The sequence below is a fragment of the Ruditapes philippinarum genome, unplaced genomic scaffold (assembly GCF_026571515.1).
Source record: "Ruditapes philippinarum isolate M1 unplaced genomic scaffold, ASM2657151v2 ctg1300_1_1_1_1, whole genome shotgun sequence".
Taxonomy (NCBI): domain Eukaryota; kingdom Metazoa; phylum Mollusca; class Bivalvia; order Venerida; family Veneridae; genus Ruditapes; species Ruditapes philippinarum.
In genome coordinates this window covers 279057-297277 of record NW_026855312.1, presented here as the reverse complement: position 1 = coordinate 297277, position 18221 = coordinate 279057, and the positions used below count along the sequence as shown (strand labels likewise).

Below are 18221 nucleotides of genomic sequence, written 5' to 3'. Positions count from 1 at the left end.
GTTTCACTTTAGGTTTATCTTATTTCTATTCTTAGAATTAAAGTGATGAATGGTTTAGCTGGACAGGTCTTTAGGCATCGCGCATATTGAAAAGGACAATTGCAAAGAAAAACAAAAAATTCGCAGAGAAATAAAAATCAATTGGCAGAAAAATTCTTGGTGTATTAAGCTTGTAAGTCTATGAAAATGTCTCATACCTCCGATACTTCCTGTGACCATTATTATCATTACCCTGTCAAAATTCACTATAGGCACCATATATAATAAATCTTTATGTTTTATGCTGAACTTGGGCATGAAAGATGGCGTTTTGTTTTACTCAACCACATATTCACTTGTAATAAAAATAAGCTCGCGAATTCATATTTCGAAATTGTACTTTTTACCTCACCTGAGCTTGCTCAGGGTGAGCTATTAGGATCGGTGAATGTCCGTCGTACGTCCACAATTGCTTGTGAACACACTAGTGGTCACACTTATGACTCAATCATCATCAAACTTTGTCAGGATGCTTGTTTAGTCAATTGCTCGGATGAGTTCGAAACTGGGTCATTTCGGATGGAAAACTAGGTCAAAGGAGCTAAAAATAGAAAAACCTTGTGAACACTCTAGTGGTCACATTTTTGACCCAATCATCATCAACCTTTGTCAGAATGCTTGTTTAGATTATTGCTTGGATGAGTTCGAACATGGGTCATCTCCGATGAAAATCTAGGTCACAGGAGCTATAAATAGAAAAACCTTGTGAACACTCTAGTGGTCACATTTTTGAACCAATCATCATCAAACTTGGTCAGAATGCTTGTCTAGTCAATTGCTTGGATGAGTTTGAACATGGGTCATCTCTGATGAAAAACTAAGTCACAGGAGCTAAATATAGAAAAACCTTGTGAACACTCTAGTGGTCACATTTTTGACCTAATCATCATCAAACTTTGTCAGGATGCTTGTTTAGATAATTGCGCAGATGAGTTCGAATATGGGTCATCTCTGATGAAAAACTAGGTCACAGGAGCTATAAATAGAAAAACCTTGTGAACACTCTAGTGGTCACATTTTTTACCCAATCATCATCAAACTTAGTGTGGATGCTTGTTTAGTCAATTGCTCAGATGAGTTTGAATATGGGTCATCTCTGATGAAAAACTAGGACACAGGAGCTAAAAATAGAAAAACCTTTTGAACACTCTAGTGGTCACATTTTTTACCTTATCATGATCAAACTTTGTCAGGATGCTTGTTTAGATAATTGCTTTGATGAGTTTGCACATGGTTTATCTCCGATGAAAAACTAGGTCACAGGAGCTATAAATAGAAAAACCTTGTGAACACTCTAGTGGTCACATTTTTGACCCAATTATTAAGAAACCTTGTCAGGATGCTTGTTTAGTCAATTGTTTGGATGAGTTCGAACATGGGTCATCTCGGGTGGAAAACTAGGTCACAGGAGCTAAAAATAGAAAAACCTTGCGAACAGTCTAGTGGTCACATTTTTGACCTAATCATCATCAAACTTTGTCAGAATGCTTGTCTAGTCGATGCTTGGATAAATTTGAACATGATTTATCTCGGATGGAAAACTAGGTCACAGGAGCTAAAAATAGAAAAACCTTGTGAACACTCTAGTGTCACATTTTTGACTCAATTATCATCAATCTTGGTCAGGATGCTTGTCTAGGTAATTGCTCGAATGTCAAGCTCGAATATGGGTCACCTGGGGTCAAAAACTAGGTCACACTGCTCAAATATGGATAATCCTTGTTAACACTAGTGGTCACATTTTTGACACACCTGTCATGAAACTTGGCCCTCTTGTTATGTAATTCGTCGCCTTAATTCCATATGTAATGATGTAAGTCGTATTTTGACAATTTTGAGAAAATAGACTACAAAGTTTTGACAGACTATAACTTCACTCTTACTCAACCAATTTTAATATAAAATATATCTACGTGTGCAGAATGATTTACATTTTGAATTAAAAATAAGTTCCTATAGAGGTTTTTTTTTTTAGAAAATAAAAACAAAAGAATGAAAAATCACCAAATCATAAATTTTATTAAAGAAGATACAAGAACCCGTATGCTGTAACAAGTTACAGCAATCTGACCCTAAAAATATAAGGATATTTAGAAGTTACAGCAGAGTGGAATAATGACTATTTTACTGTTTTATACTGAAGTCATATTTATTAGGACGTAACTTAAAATTGGGTTGTTTAACGAATAGTCTGGATCCACATTAATTTAGGCACATAGCATGGAATCTGATCATGATCAATACAGTTTATTAGTCTAAAAAGACAATAATATAAATCAAGACAACGCAGTGAAATGTGAATAGCCATGAACAGTCATTTTAGGGTTGTATTTGAACTCTTACTTGAAATAGTGAGCCTTGCAAATGAACAACAAAACAAAATATTATTGATATTGCAAATGCAACATCATTGAGATAAAAACAAACAACAAAGTTCAGAAACATTTTCATTGTATTGATATTAACCACATTAAAAAAAGAAAAACTTTTATCACATGATATGCTATTTTCACATTAAGATTGTACACTTCAAAATGTTTAGAATTCAGATATACTGTTGGTTTCATTTATTATAACATTCATTCATTCCAAATTAAATTTTGAATACCTGTAGCATTTAGACAAACAGCATGTTGAACAAAATTAAACTTAGAAAACACACAGAAATGTTCTAAAAATATAACTGCTTTTACTTTTAAAAACAATATCAGCAACTGTAACATAAAAGAAGAATAAAGCTAGTATGTATTTAACTTTTCTAAAAACAACATTATCTGATGCTTTATTTAAAAAACAATTTAAAAAATTTGAAACGCCAATAAAAGCTCACAAATTATCAAAGATACTACAGATCTGGATATGGTGTTTCAAGGAACTACTGTAATTCAATTACAAACACTACTTATATATAGAGCGGCGTATAATTGAATATTTGTTTGATTGTTTGTTTGTTTGTTTGTTTGTTTCATTTTACGCCTTTTCCCAACAGTATTTCAGTCATATAGGCGGGTAGTTTCCTAACCATCGTTCCTGGAGAGTTACACCAGTACTAGACTACCTTCCTCCGCGCTAAACTACCAAAGCATCTCCCGGGGATCGAACCCACGCCAGAGAGGTAACTGGATTAGAGTCATCGACTCTAACCCCTCGACAACGGAGGCGGTTACAATTGAATAAAATGATATTGGACTTAACATAGACATATAGAGGGGGGGGGGTGTGATCATGATTCATGCCTGCATTGTGCACTTTTCTATTAGAACAGACTGACGAGTATCCAACTTATAGTGATAAATTGATCGTAAATATAAAATACAATTAATGAATTAATGTATAGGGAAAAAAATTACTAAATTGATATTTAGAATCCAAATGGAACAAAATTGATTTTAGGAATCATAATAAAATTGATAAATTTACTCTTAATTAATAATGTAAATGGTTGATTCATGGCTAAATATAAACAGTCAAAATTAAATACCTTATTACCTTATGACACCATATAGGCTGTGCCGTATGCGCATTACTTTGTTCAGATATGCATGTGATAGCCATAACATGTTGTATCATTATATTTTTTGTTTCCTTGTAGAAAGGATAAATTTGCATTAATATAGTGTTTGTTATTTTACTTTAAATAAATATTACTGAATTAATTGCTTAATTCTGAATGTAAATTCTATTGACATGTTATTCAACAAACATTTGATATAACAAATATAACAATATAAAGACGCCTCAATGTTGTTATATGATCTACGCACTTTGTACTATTTCTTCACAATGATATGGTCCAGTAACAGATTTTAGTTAACTAAAAGAAAAACAACAATTATAATAATAGTATATATTACAATATAATAACTTATTAAAATAATAATAAAAACAAATCTTTCTGCTTTTAACAGTATCTTTCATAAAATATTCCGAAAACTCTTGGAAATAAGATCATTTTTAACCCTTTATTCCATCACCTTCCACATCTCCATGGATACTCATTTCAACTCACTTTAGTGTACATTCATGTAAATTGTCAATACACAACAGACAAAAGGAATTCCATTTTATCATTTTTAAAAAACTTTTAACCAAGCATATTTTTTTTCTTTAAAAAATACTTTAGGTATTGGATAATTTTCAGTAAAAACGTTCAAATCGATTGATAATTACAGGCAGTATTACCTTACGATTTGGAAGTTTATGTACTAGAATTATTTTTTAACTTAAAAACTTAGATTAATTTTGCTTTGCATGCTCCGATTCAATAATGAATTTTACCGTAAGACTGGAACTGATTATATAATCTGATTATGATGATAAAAAGGTATATAGACAGACACCCTGTGGATTTATGCAAACTAGCTGAGGTGGTCAACAGGGTGGCATTCTGTTTATTCAATTTTGTGATCTTGTATTCAACAACTAATTGGTACATCTTAAGACATATCTCAGCTTTTTTACTTTTGTTATAGGGATATTGTCAACTTTTACCAACATAGGGATATTGTCAACTGTTACCCACATAGGGATATTGTCAACTTTTACCCACATAGGGATATTGTCAACTTTTACCCACATAGGGATATTGTCAACTGTTACCCACATAGGGATATTGTCAACTTTTACCCACATAGGGATATTGTCATCTGTTACCCACATAGGAATATTGTCAACTTTTACCCATAGGGATATTGTCAACTGTTACCCACATAGGAATATTGTCAACTTTTACCCACATAGGGATATTGTCAACTGTTACCCATAGGGATATTGTCAACTGTTACCCACATAGGAATATTGTCAACTTTTACCCACATAGGGATATTGTCAACTGTTACCCATAGGGATATTGTCAACTGTTACTCACATAGGGATATTGTCAACTTTTACCCACATAGGGATATTGTCAACTATTACCCACATAGGGATATTGTCAACTGTTAACCACAAAGGGATATTGTCAACTTTTAACTTTTACCCACCGATAGTCTTGGACATACTGGTATAAGAACCCGAACACGTGATACAGGACTGAACAATACTGCTATTTTAAATGTTTCTTTTTCTTTCTTTCTTTCTTTCTTTCTTTCTTTCTTTCTTTCTTTTTTCTTTCTTTCTCTTTCTTTCTTTCTTTCTTTCTTTCTTTCGATATGACTGTGGGTATTCTTGGATTGCATAATACCTTGGACAGTAAAACTTTTGGTATTTTTGTGATCGTTATAAGAAAGTGAAGAATTATGAAATAAAGCTTTTTTTACCTAATGACCACTTTATTCAGTAGAATATGACAAATGTTGAACAAGGGAAAACCCTAACATTAATATTACAGCTAATACTGTATAAAAGATGTCAAGCCATATTTCCTATACAAGCTAAAAGCATGCATTTCCTGGTATCTCTAATGCTACGGTCTTACGACAATAAACAACAAAAACTTATTTGTCAGTTTTTACAACATATACAACACTTGGTATATGATGTAAGTGTGTTAAAGGGGTCATATCACTTTAAAACTGATAATTCATGGAAGCATCACTGTAAATTGTATGTTTCCATCACCGTTGTATCTATCTAAACAATTATGTGCACCTGGACTTTTGCAAGGTATAAACACATTTGTTGTATAGTTCGGTCGAGGGTTTGTATGTCCTGTATGCCTCCAGTGATCAGCATGCCTGTACAACTCTCGACCATATCTATTTCTCAAAAACATTCCAGGGTTTCTCGGGGCATTTGCCCATTGTCCATGAAATAATAGTTTTGTAGGAGGTATACCACTTGAAAAAAGCATTTGGCTGTCCATTACAGGATGACCAGTAAGGTCACCATATCTACCCTTAAAGGAAATGCCAAAGTTTTTTCGGTCACCCAACTTGAGTGTCTTTGAACAACAATCAGGTGAGAGGTGAGCATTTACTCCAGCACTTTTTAATAATTTTTCGAACCGTTGACATGCCGAACAGTTAGTCAAGGAAAATCGCAAATCGAAGTCTAAGTCCCATTGGATATTTTGTCCTAATTTGGCGGCCCCTAACGCAGTGCCTTCTTGCAACTCGCATATGGTTCCGCTTTCCTCACATTTCTTCATAATGACTTTGGTAGCGTCATTGTATACTTTCAATGCGCAGGGTGACAATACTTTCGTGGGATTTATTGCTATCTTAACGTTTTCACAACTTCTAGTAACTGTCTCACCAGATGCTGTATTGATATTGAAAACATCCCAAGTTTTCGCAAACTCGTTCCAATTTGAACTCGACTTTATGTTCTGGTTGCTAACATGGAACATACTGTCCGGACACACAATTGTTTCCCGGCCTGACTGGCCAATTCTGAGGAACCAGTCTTCATATAATCCATTATTTTCTTCAAGACTTTTGAATTCGTTTTCCTTCAAGTATTTAGCAGTCGTAAGAAATGGACCTTGAATATAATCACAAAACATACATTCATGAAATGAATCATCATATCCCTCCATATACTTCAAAGTGTAATTTCTATAATACGTCTGGAAGCAGCCTATTCTCCAATAACCATTTGTTTCCCGAAACGCGCCACCAACAGCTACCACATCTATACTTTCTATTTCCCTAACTAGCCTTTCTAACATTGTGTCGTTTGTGAATTTATTCATATTTCTTGTAGCTATGACATATGGAGTTTTTACATCTTTTATTAAACTGTTTAGTGCAGATCCCTCAGATTGATATTTAGATGAACTAATTTTTACGCCCTTGTATTTTGTTTCCAGATCATTTGGGAATGTTTCTAAATTTACAGCTATTAAGATATTAGAGTCTTTCAAAACACTTCTGATTGAGGCAATAAATTTGTCAAGTTCAATCGTTAAACTTTCTTGGGCACTTGGTTTTGGTACATATTTAACCAAAGTTACCAGTTCTGAAACCGGTACACTATAAGAACATTTGTCAGTGATAAACCCTTCGTAAAACATTGGAAACCCGTGAAATCCACCTTTATAACTTTCTCCACATATATGTTTAGATTTAACACTTTGTCTTTCATACACATTTTTAGAATCCACTTTGATATCTCCAAGAATATTGTTCATAATATGAATAGCTTTATTCAAATAATCTGAAGTCTTAGACCCACGCACGTGTTTCTTTGCGCTGTAAATGACTTTAGCCAGTGCTATAATCTTTTCTTTAGTTCCCTTTTCTGTTAGCTTATCTAGATCAAGGTGAATAGGTAGACGACTTGGCCATTCTCCAGCAGTAGGGTCAGCATATGGCTGTAAGAATCAATGAAAAATTAACATACATACATGTATTAACAAATGCTTGAAAATTCATGTAAAAATATTTCGTGTACGGACTGAAAATTGAAAGACAGGTGATATAAGAAGTACTGTTCTAATGACTGATATACAGAATATCTAAAGATTGATAATAAGGTAAATGTCGTTAGGCATTGGTTTTATCAGGTTTAAAGATATTTTTATACATTTGTGGATAATTAAAAAAAAAACACACAATGAAGCATGAAAGATGTGAATCCAGAGGTTCAAAAGTTCATGGCTGTCCACTCTTTTAACATCATTAAAATGTTATAAATGACATATCAGTATTTAGATGTTACGAATGACATATCAGGATCCAGATGTTATAAATGATATAGATGTATCTAAGCATTCAGATGTTATACGTGATATATATCAGCATTAAAAAATTATCAATAATAGATAAGTTATTTTGAATATGTTGTTGAATAATAAGGCACGGTATGGTACGGAAGAACATAAGTGCCAGGTGTGTTATTTATTAACTCGAAATTTCGAGTTACCTAACTCAAAACTTCGACTTACTTACTTGAAATATCGACTCCAGTAACTTTTTGACTTAATCACCCGAAATTTTCCGACTTATTAACTCGAATGAAATGTAGTGAACTAAACAAGTCTTTGTTCGATGTCCAATAATAAATTTAATATCATTTATTTTTAGAACTCTCTAATAAGACTTGCGTTTGTCTATGAAATGAAACTAAACATACAAGGGGAAAAATATAGAAATGAATAAATTATCAGTCTGGTGCCTAGTCTAGGGCAAGAATTATTTTTAAATCAATCAGACAAAAAAAGCGATTTAAAAAGACTGACACAATTTGTTTTCGAAACAAATTTCTGTTTTATTTACTTATTCCATATTGCCCGCGCTGAAACATTCTTGCGTATGAACAGAAGTCAAATAAAGTAAACGTAATGAACAAATTATGAAACATGAATACCAATATCAATATTAAGAAATATTCATCAGAAAAGTTAAAGTAGCGAAATAAATGCATAATAAATGTTGATCGAGGGTTTAGGGCAACTTGATAATGAAAATTTGTGGATTCTCCATCTACAACGTACAATCGCACTCCTTACTATACCTTACATCATATAAACTCCTGGTAACTCATAACTATTTTGGCCATTCTAAATTTCGAGTTTAGTAAGTCGAAATTTCGCGTGTAGTAAGTCGAAATTTCGAGTTACGCAAGTCGAAATTTCGAGTTAGAAAGTCGAAATTTCGAGTAAAGTACAAATGTATGTCGAAATTACGAGTTACGCAAGTCGATATTTCGAGTTATTATATATAACTTGAAATTTCAAGTTAGTTAGGCGAAATTTCGAGTTATGTAAGTCGAAATTTCGAGCTTATTAAAAACACACACCTGGCACTTATGCTCTTTCGTAGTTACAAAGTAATATAATACACGAGCAAACCAAAAATCTATTAATTTTTCATTGTAACACGTCACGAAAGAATGTTGGACTACATACATGTACATGTAGTTGTTAACACAACGGTTTAAATAGCTCTTTATAACTGTCGATAATAATGGAAAATTTTTGACATGTTCATTAAGGGTTTTTTGGTTTTTTTGCTTATATTTATTGTCATATATTAATACGATTTTATTGCAAATCAAATGGCACTATAATTTCCTAAAAAAAAGCTGAAGCGGATAACTGGGTCAACGATTCTTTTGAAAAAGGTTCAACAACAATATCAATTAAACGGTGTTTTCACAACCATTTACAAGAAATGATCGATTTATATCAAATGCATTCCGTGTAAACATATTAATTTGCTTAAAGTAACAAAATTGCGTATTGTAGTTGGGATGCAATAACAGCAGCAAATGCATTGTTGTGAAAAGCAGGCTAATAACATGTATATAAAAGTTATACTTTGGCTTGTTGACGGATATGTTTTTGTTTGGAGTTTAATTACATAACATCGCTTTGAAATAGAACAAATTTAATCTTTAAGCTTCAGACTAAGCTATATTATACTGTGAATTTATCACATAACCGTGCCGCTTGCGGACTCCGTAAAAATGGTATTGCACGGCCGTGCATATATTTTGACGTGATGTCATAAAAATAGCCTAGTTAAGACGCGCTAAATATTAGCGCTACACTATATGCGCGTCAATGAAATGCATCAAACAGTCTTTATTTTTGGTAAGTGATATGTAGAATATTATATTCGTGTAAGTTCATTACTAAATTTATTGAACTTGTTGAATAAAATAATATTATGATCGCCAGAGGCTTGCATATTATATTTTTATATAAATCGTTTAATAAATTCAGTATTGAACCTGCACTCAATCAATACCTCGTATATCTGAACCTCCATTTATAAAATGCATTGCTTTAAAATTGACAGTGAGGTGCAAGTTTTTGTCAGCTGAAAGTGCTGTAATGAAGCAGAACAGATAATTGAGCCGTATCATGAGAAAACCAACATAGTGGGTTTGCGACCAGCATGGATCCAGACCAGGCTGTGCATCCGCGCAGTCTGATCAGGATCCTTGCTGTTCGCTATCAGTTTCGATTCTTGTAATAGGGTTTATAAGCGAACAGCATGGATCCTGATCAGACTGCGCGGATGCGCAGGCTGGTCTGGATCCAGGCTTGTCGCAAACGCATTATGATGGTTTTGTCATGACACGGCTCATTTAAATAAAAGAAATCTTACCCTGATTTCATATGACACGTATATATATGGTATGATAATAAAGGAGGACAGAATCATTAAACCAAGTAACACCTTCCATCGTGAATCTAAGCCGCCTTGCATTTTGTCAACTGAAAGTAAAAATATGTCAAGTTAATAGTGAACCTTAAGCCTTGCATTTTGTCAACTGAATGTAAAAATATGTCAAGTTTATAGTGAACCTTAAGCCTTGCTTTTTGTCCACTGAAAGTAAAAATATGTCAAGTTAATAGTGAACCTTAAGCCTTGCATTTTGTCCGCTGAAAGTAAAAATATAAGTCAAGTTAATAGTGAACCTTAAGCTTTGCATTTTGTCCACTGAATGTAAAAAATATGTCAAGTTTATAGTGAACCTTAAGCCTTGCATTTTGTCCGCTGAAAGTAAAAATATGTCAGGTTTATAGTGAACCTTAAGCCGTGCATTTTGTCAACTGAAAGTAAAAATATGTCAAGTTAATAGTGAACTTTAAGCTTTGCATTTTGTCCACTGAATGTAAAAAATATGTCAAGTTTATAGTGAACCTTAAGCCTTGCATTTTGTCCGCTGAAAGTAAAAATATGTCAGGTTTATAGTGAACCTTAAGCCGTGCATTTTGTCAACTGAAAGTAAAAATATGTCAAGTTAATAGTGAACCTTAAGCTTTGCATTTTGTCCGCTGAAAGTAAAAATATGTCAGGTTTATAGTGAACCTTAAGCCTTGCATTTTGTCCACTGAAAGTAAAAATATGTCAAGTTAATAGTGAACCTTAAGCTTTGCATACTGCCCACAGAAGGAAAAAAAAATGTCAAGTTAATAGTGAATCTTAAAGGCCCATTATGCATCAGAAATGCAACCATTTTTTTATTTCTCAAAACCTTTTTATTTTTTGTATCTTGTTAGTTAAGGCTCCAAAAAAAAATATTTTGCCATATACATGATCTGTTCTTTGCTCTTTTAGCTCTATTGGCAATGGATATAATTACAGTGAATTGGTATTTTGTATGGAAGTCAAAGTACTATTTTCAATTTGTTTACTTTTTGCTTCCTTTACGACACATTTCTGCACGTTAAGTGCTACATTCTTGAGTCGTTAAAAATCTAACGTCCTGATTCACTTATCATTACATTTTTAAACACATGATTGACATATTAAGAGAATTTTGATAAAAGGATTTAATATGAGGCATAGTGTGCCTTTAAGCCTTGCATGTTGTTTTCTAAAAGAAAATATGTCAAGTTAATTTTGAATCAATGCCTTGCATTTTGTTAATTGAACGCAAATAGGGAAAGTTAATAGTAAATCTATGCCTTGCATTTTCTCAAGTGATAAAATGTCAAATTAATAGTGAATCTTAACTTTGGATATTGTCCACTGAAGAAAATATGTCAAGGTAAAAGACACATGATACACGTTTTCACACTGCTGTTTAAATGTTTTAAAAGTAAGCATTTAAGATTGTGTTTATTTTTTGAATCACTAAATATTATAGATTAGCCTCCAATATTCATATCTAGCTCCAATTTCCAAAGAATAAAGTTGTTCACTATCAACATATAACACCGGGCCGATAATCCTAATACTTCTTTGCAAAGTTAGGTCTGTTTCTCAAAGATTGTCAAAATTAATCACTTTTGTCTTTGAATATCTACTTGTTCATTTTTAGAATTTAGTATTATTTTCTTAAAGGCAGATAACTCTATCTTTTATTTTTGCATAAAAATGATAGTTATGCGCCACTTTTTTTTTTCGTTTTCTTGTGTTGAAGGTGTATTTTACAAAAAAGTTATCAAAAATCAAAGGGGCAGCTAATCCTAAACGCCAATTTTGCTTAATTATTTCCCTTTTTATTAGAATGTTTGCCTTTTTCCCAAAGAAACTGTTTAAGGTTTTTAGGTTGAGTATCAAGGCACATTTCAGAATTATGTCGCCTTCACTTTGCTGTTTTTAGGAAACTATAAAGGATTGACAGAAAGGGAGCTCACTCTTATTAATCTTGACGTGCCGTTTGATCACTGTCTGCACCGCTTGCTATTCAGTCAGTACACATTTCATTTAAAAGGCATGTTGTGACGAATTGGAGAACTAATTTCATTATGCATTATATATGTTATGAAATGTTAATAGTGAACCAAACAGAACAAAAAAACAAATGCATCATGTATCTTAATCACATGACGTAGTATTGTTGTATAGAAGGTAACTTAACACAAAATCATGTAGATAGAATTTGATAGAGCATATAGGATTCTTTTATAGACTAAATTAATATGTGATCAAGACAAAAGCTATAAAATAAATCTATTCATGCAATTTGTAAATAACACTGGACACATTTGATGGAGGTAGGTACGAGTGGTGTCCCTCCCCTTTAAAGGGAGACACAGGCAAAATTTTTATTTCTTAGTTTTGGAGTTTTCATTCATTATTCTGTTAATGCCACCGAGGTGAATACATTAGGCAGTCAAAAGAACAAAACTTTTCTCCCTATAAAATATAAAATGGTGGTTTCCTAACTTGACCCGCGTGGGTCAGGTTAGAGCACTAGGATTTCACAAAAAGTGTCACAGTGAACACTGGAAACGTTAAAGAACATGTCAAATGAATGACTTAGACTTGTTTCAATCATACAATATCCACAATATCTTTATTTTAACTTCAAGGGTTTATTTTCAAGTGACATGACTTGTTTTAAAACTATTTGGTGATTTTATTGACGTCTAAATTCTAATCAATAAAATAGATATATTTATGCTTCAAACCCAAAATATTTAGAATTTAAACAGAAATTCATGCTGGAACTTTAAGAAATGTCATTTTAGCGTTATTTGAGTACATAAGATCATTTTGATAGTTTTGAGTACATAAGATCATTTTGATAGTTTGTCATTATTTTGCCTAAATATCCCCGCGGAAAACTTTGAAAATAAAGTTTTGAAATGGAACATGATTGTGCCTTTTGGGGGCATTTTGTTGTATTCAGACACACTAATATTTTTCACACTAATCTAAAATCTATGTCGTGGCCACGAGTTACTAAGTCGTGGCCACGAGATAACTAAGTCGTGGCCACGAGATACTATGTCGTGGCCGCGAGTTACAAAGTCGTGACCACGAGTTTCTTAGTCGTGGCCACGAGATAGCTAAGTCGTTGCCCCGAGATACTATGTTGGGCCACGAGTTACTAAGTCGTTGTCAAGAGTTACTAAGTAGTGGCCAAGAGATAGCTAAGTCGTGGCCACGAGATACTTAGTCGTGGCCACGAGTTACTAAGTCGTGACCACGAGAAAGCTAAGTCAATGCCACGAGATACTATGTCGTGGCCATGAGTTACTAAGTCGTGGGAACGAGATCGCTTAGTCGTGGCCACGAGATAATTAACCAATCAGAATACACTATATATATATATTATGAATTTTTTAAACTTGACAACTTACTTTTACATGCAACATTAATCTTTGAAAATATTGATGATATATACTTTGAACTTGTCTTTAAGATCATATTAGAAAGTCACCTTCCAAGGCCCATCAGACATTAATTTTTACTATAGCTCTTTGTTGGGCAAGTTTGTGATCGAATTTGTCAGTTTGTACGTACTACGCAGTGATTTTCCTGCTTATATAACAGACTCCGATAAAAGGCTTCTTCCCAATTGAAATTTTCTTTAAAATCATGCAGTTTTCCCCAAAATCTGAACTTAAACCTGATTTTTTTTCTTCCCAAATCGGCAATTTTAGCGATATTTTTCCCAAAATCAAGTGGCTAAGGCCTCTTCCAATTAAGTGAGAAAAATCACTGCTACGACTGTAATGCTGTTAACCTTGTTTATACGATAACATGAGAAGGAATAAGTCCTGGTTTATTTTATTTGTAAGGGACATTGCCCATGGCTATAAGGTAAAATCCTTGTCCGATGAATAATTAAAAAAAGGATAAGGCATGGTTAATGAAACCCAGAAAGATCATTGCACCTGATCAGTAGATGACATCTAATAATTTCGAGGTTATTGGGTCAAAAATCAGGGTCACAGTGACGCTAAATGTAAAATTATTGACAAGTTAATAAGTTGTATAAATGGCACTTTTACAGGCTGGTGAAGAGGGGGCATCCTTGTACTATAGCACATGTCTAGTTAATTAGGGAAATTCATATAAATTATGTAATCTGATAGGTTATCCATCTCGTGGCCACGATTTAGCTATCTCGTGGCCAGGAGTTAGTAACTCGTGGCCACGACATAGTACTAGCATATCGTGGCCACGACTTACCTATCTCGTGGCCACAACTTAGTATCTCGTGGCCACGACTTAGTATCTCGTGGCCACGACTTAGTATCTCGTGGCCACGACTTAACTATCTCGATGCTACGACTTAGTAACTCGTGACCACGACTTAGTAACTCGTGGTCACGACATAGTATCTCGTGGCCACGACTTAGCTATCTCGTGGCCACGACTTAGTAGCTCGTGGCCACGACATCATTATCTCGTGCCCACGACATAGTTTCTCGTGGCCACGACTTAGCTATCTCGTGGCAACGACTTAGTCACTTGTGCCCACGACTTAGTAACTCGTGGCCACGACATAGTATCTCGTGGCCACGACTTAGCTATCTTGTGGCCACGACTAGTAACTCGTGACCACGATATAGTATCTCGTGGCCACGAGATAAATAAAAACACACACATGTCACACCTGTGCCACCGTAGACCTTCCCATCAATTAAAAGTCCAGAATTAACGCTCGTGTAACGACGTGCGTCATCCGAATACTACGCAAGTTTTACCAAAAACTCTATCCACTCAAAATGCGTATTGCAATAAACAGGTAAACATCTACCGTAGTATAATTATGTAATATATTGACGACAATTTTCCGAAATGTTCACAAATGGTAGTTTTACCCGAAATTTTATCAATTTATACCTTTGTTGTCTGCAAAATTCCTAGTTGTCTGCCCTTAATCTTGGTCATCGAAGTGTATTACAAATGTAAAGGTGTTGTCCAAAAGTTACAGAAGTTTACTTTTTTTTTTCTTTTTTTGTTGTTGTTGTTGTTGTTGTTTTGTGTGTTTGTTTTGTTGTTTTTGTTTGTTTGGGTTTTTGTTTTGTTATTTTCTAGATACAAAGTGGGATATATTTTAAAGTGTATTATGTTGATATGTTTTTAGAATTGATATCTTCGACAGAATTTAAGAACATGATATCTAACGATTATTTTATATTAACCAAATATTTGTGTCCTGCAGATAAATAGGCACTTCTTTGTTTTTTTTATTATTAATTTTGCAAAGGAATCCAATGAGAAGTGAGAAAAGAGACCTCGGGTATTTTCCGTTTAAAGCCAGAACTAAAGACCTTTCAATGGCCACGACAAAAGCATCTCGTCCGTAGGCCTACCACTTAATTATCTCGTGCGCACAACTTAGTAACTCGTGGCCACGACATAGTATCTCGTTCCCACGAGATAAATTAAAACACACTGTGGCACCGTAGTAACAACTAGTTTACAGACTTTCTGAAACGCTGGAATGATCGCTTGACTTCACTGAACCCACGTGGAAAGTACCCGTGTAACAGTGTACAGCGTGTAACACCGGTGCTTTTAGAAAAGTTTTTCACAAATCTGAAAGAGGTGTTACTCTAACATCACTTGTTGCACAAGCATCAGTTCATCTTTAACCTTGATGATACTGGACCTCAATCCGAACAAAAGCAAATTGGTTTATAATCTCACAACCTTCACCTTTCTGACATTCTGAGATCCAAACAAGTTCAGCGTCTTATGTGCTTTGATTTTGATATTGTTATTGATATTGTAATGAACTATAGAATATTGATTTTATTTAACAAATGCACATATCATATTGTTTGTACGTATAGTATTTGATGCGCATGCGCAATTTATCGATATAATATGTACGAATCTACGAGAGAAAAGCATATATTTGCAATCCGACTGAATGTTTACCTAATATCGGTTTGTTTAAACAGTTTGAGTATTGATTATGGTATGATAACCCTATTGGGCACTGTTAATGACCAGAAAAATTGACAACATAGGTTAAATTTTAAACAAACTTAACAGTTTGGAACCTTTAAATTATCTACAATATTATCCTTATGAAAAAATGTTTTCCCATTAATTTTTGGTAAGAAACAAATAGTACCATTCATCTAACAATCAACATAAGCAAAATGATTGTTTCTACTAAAGATTTATGAAATATGTATACAATGTTACCATACTCAACCCATTTTTAACACTGTCTTGTTTGATCACTTTCCTATACATAGAGAGCCTAATTTTAAAAAAATCCTATAATTTATCAAAATGAGTGTCTGTTTTCAAATTTTCCTTATTTTTTTTCGGTTGATCTTGTAAAATATTTAATACCTTTACCGTGTAGTTTTGATTTTATTACACTTTGAAAACATCATGTGTCATATTTGTTATTAGATTTAGCATTATTTATCTAATGAATACCTATATAAATTAAATAATTAAGATTCAACATCTTGTTCTTCCTAAAAGTGATATAAGAGATACATTAATAATGTTAAAAGAAAAAAAAACAATAAAGAAAAAAAATTGACCCGTCTGCATGGGGTTTGAACCTACGGTCTAAGTTTCAATTAAGTTATCAGTAGTTCTAGCCTATTTTAATAGTCAAGTCACCTCAAGTACCAGAGAATTGGTTGACCTGTCGTGACTAACTCGGGAGAGTGGCGCTATTAAAAGCCGGATTTTTATTTTTATTTTTATTTTTGGGGGGTGGGGTGGGGAAGGGGTGTGGTTGTTGTTTTCTTTTTCTATCATGCTTTGAACGTTTTGCCGTCCCCTCTACTCAAACCCCTACGAACGAATAACAGGTCAGGAAAGATTCAGCTTTAAAATGCTCCGCAGATGTGGGCTCTACGATTGGACCAGCAAGTGCGCATATGACCTGGCCCATATGGTTTCAGGCGGCCAGTGTAAATAAACGTATCTACACACACATGTTATAATTGAATAGCCGCCTGGTTAGGCTTAGCTCAATATGCAGAGGGTTGAACTGTAATTCGGGCGACCCGGGTTCGATTCCTTGACGGTGTGAGTACCTTTCTTTATGATTGATCATGACATCCTTCAACGGTCATTCGCACTGTACCTCTGTTCTGGCATGTCCGGAAGTTACAAGTTCCTTGCGAAAATGAGGGCAACTAGTACTGGTAAACAACCCGCCCAAGAACGGTGCCGGTGGCTGAACAATGATCTAGTTAATTCAGTGTAGCTAACTGCCGTTATTAGTCAGAGGGGAAATATTGCCCATACAAAAATAGCACAAAATCTCATGGCGTCATGCCGTAGCACAATTATTTTATAGATGGATCACGTTATAAAAGAATGAATAATGAACAGGGAGACGAATTCGTGGTGCCACTGTCTTATCAGCGTTATTTACGCAGGTTTTGGGCTTAAATAAGGCAACTTCATAAAGCCTAAAATATCGTTTTTTCACAATTATTGTTCAGCGAAAACATTGAAAATGTAGTCTGACACAATTTCAAATGAATTAAAACATGAAAACAGAGGTATTTAACTATTAAACATTGTTTAATAAGGCGTTGATCATGAACTTTAATTTTCCGACACATGTTTTAAACTTCCGACACATTATATTCATACTTTATACACATGATTAAAACATTTTCAACAAATAGCTAAACTTTAAGTAAAGATTCGCATTACGGTGCTTATTTCACAATTCAAAGAGCCACTAACCCATTCACAAAAGACTCGAAAATAAATATCTGTTGAATAAAGGAATAGAGGATCATTTACGTACACAGAAATTTAAACCTTGTTATACACAGTAATTTAAACCTTGTTAATATTTACATGTACTCTAATTGGCTTCTTTGCCTTGTAAGTAATTTCAATAAAAGATTGTTGACATATGTATACAAAGTATTTAAAATTTTAAAATTATTGAAATGAGAAGATCCCACGAAAAACAAAAGTGTATCGAAAATGCAAACAATTCGATTCTATATCTACATTAATTTATATAAAAAAAAGATCTAATATAAAAATTATTGGATTGATAAAGAAAATACAATATTGCTTTGGCTTAACAAATCTTCCTGTGTCTAAATAAAAACTGATATTATAGAGTACAATTACTACGGAAGACCGAAAGGC

General features: G+C 33.7%; 1 protein-coding gene across 1 annotated transcript; it reads right to left on the bottom strand.

The window, feature by feature from the left end:
* Positions 1-1916: 1916 nt before the first annotated feature.
* On the bottom strand, positions 1917-14988 carry LOC132742904 (uncharacterized). The gene is made up of 3 exons (XM_060731412.1): positions 14964-14988; positions 10038-10147; positions 1917-7294 (listed from the first exon to the last, which is right to left on the bottom strand). The coding sequence occupies exons 2-3, from the start codon at positions 10137-10139 to the stop codon at positions 5561-5563; spliced, it is 1836 nt and encodes a 611-aa protein (XP_060587395.1). The 5' UTR covers positions 10140-10147; positions 14964-14988; the 3' UTR covers positions 1917-5560.
* Between the last annotated feature and the right edge of the window lie 3233 nt (positions 14989-18221).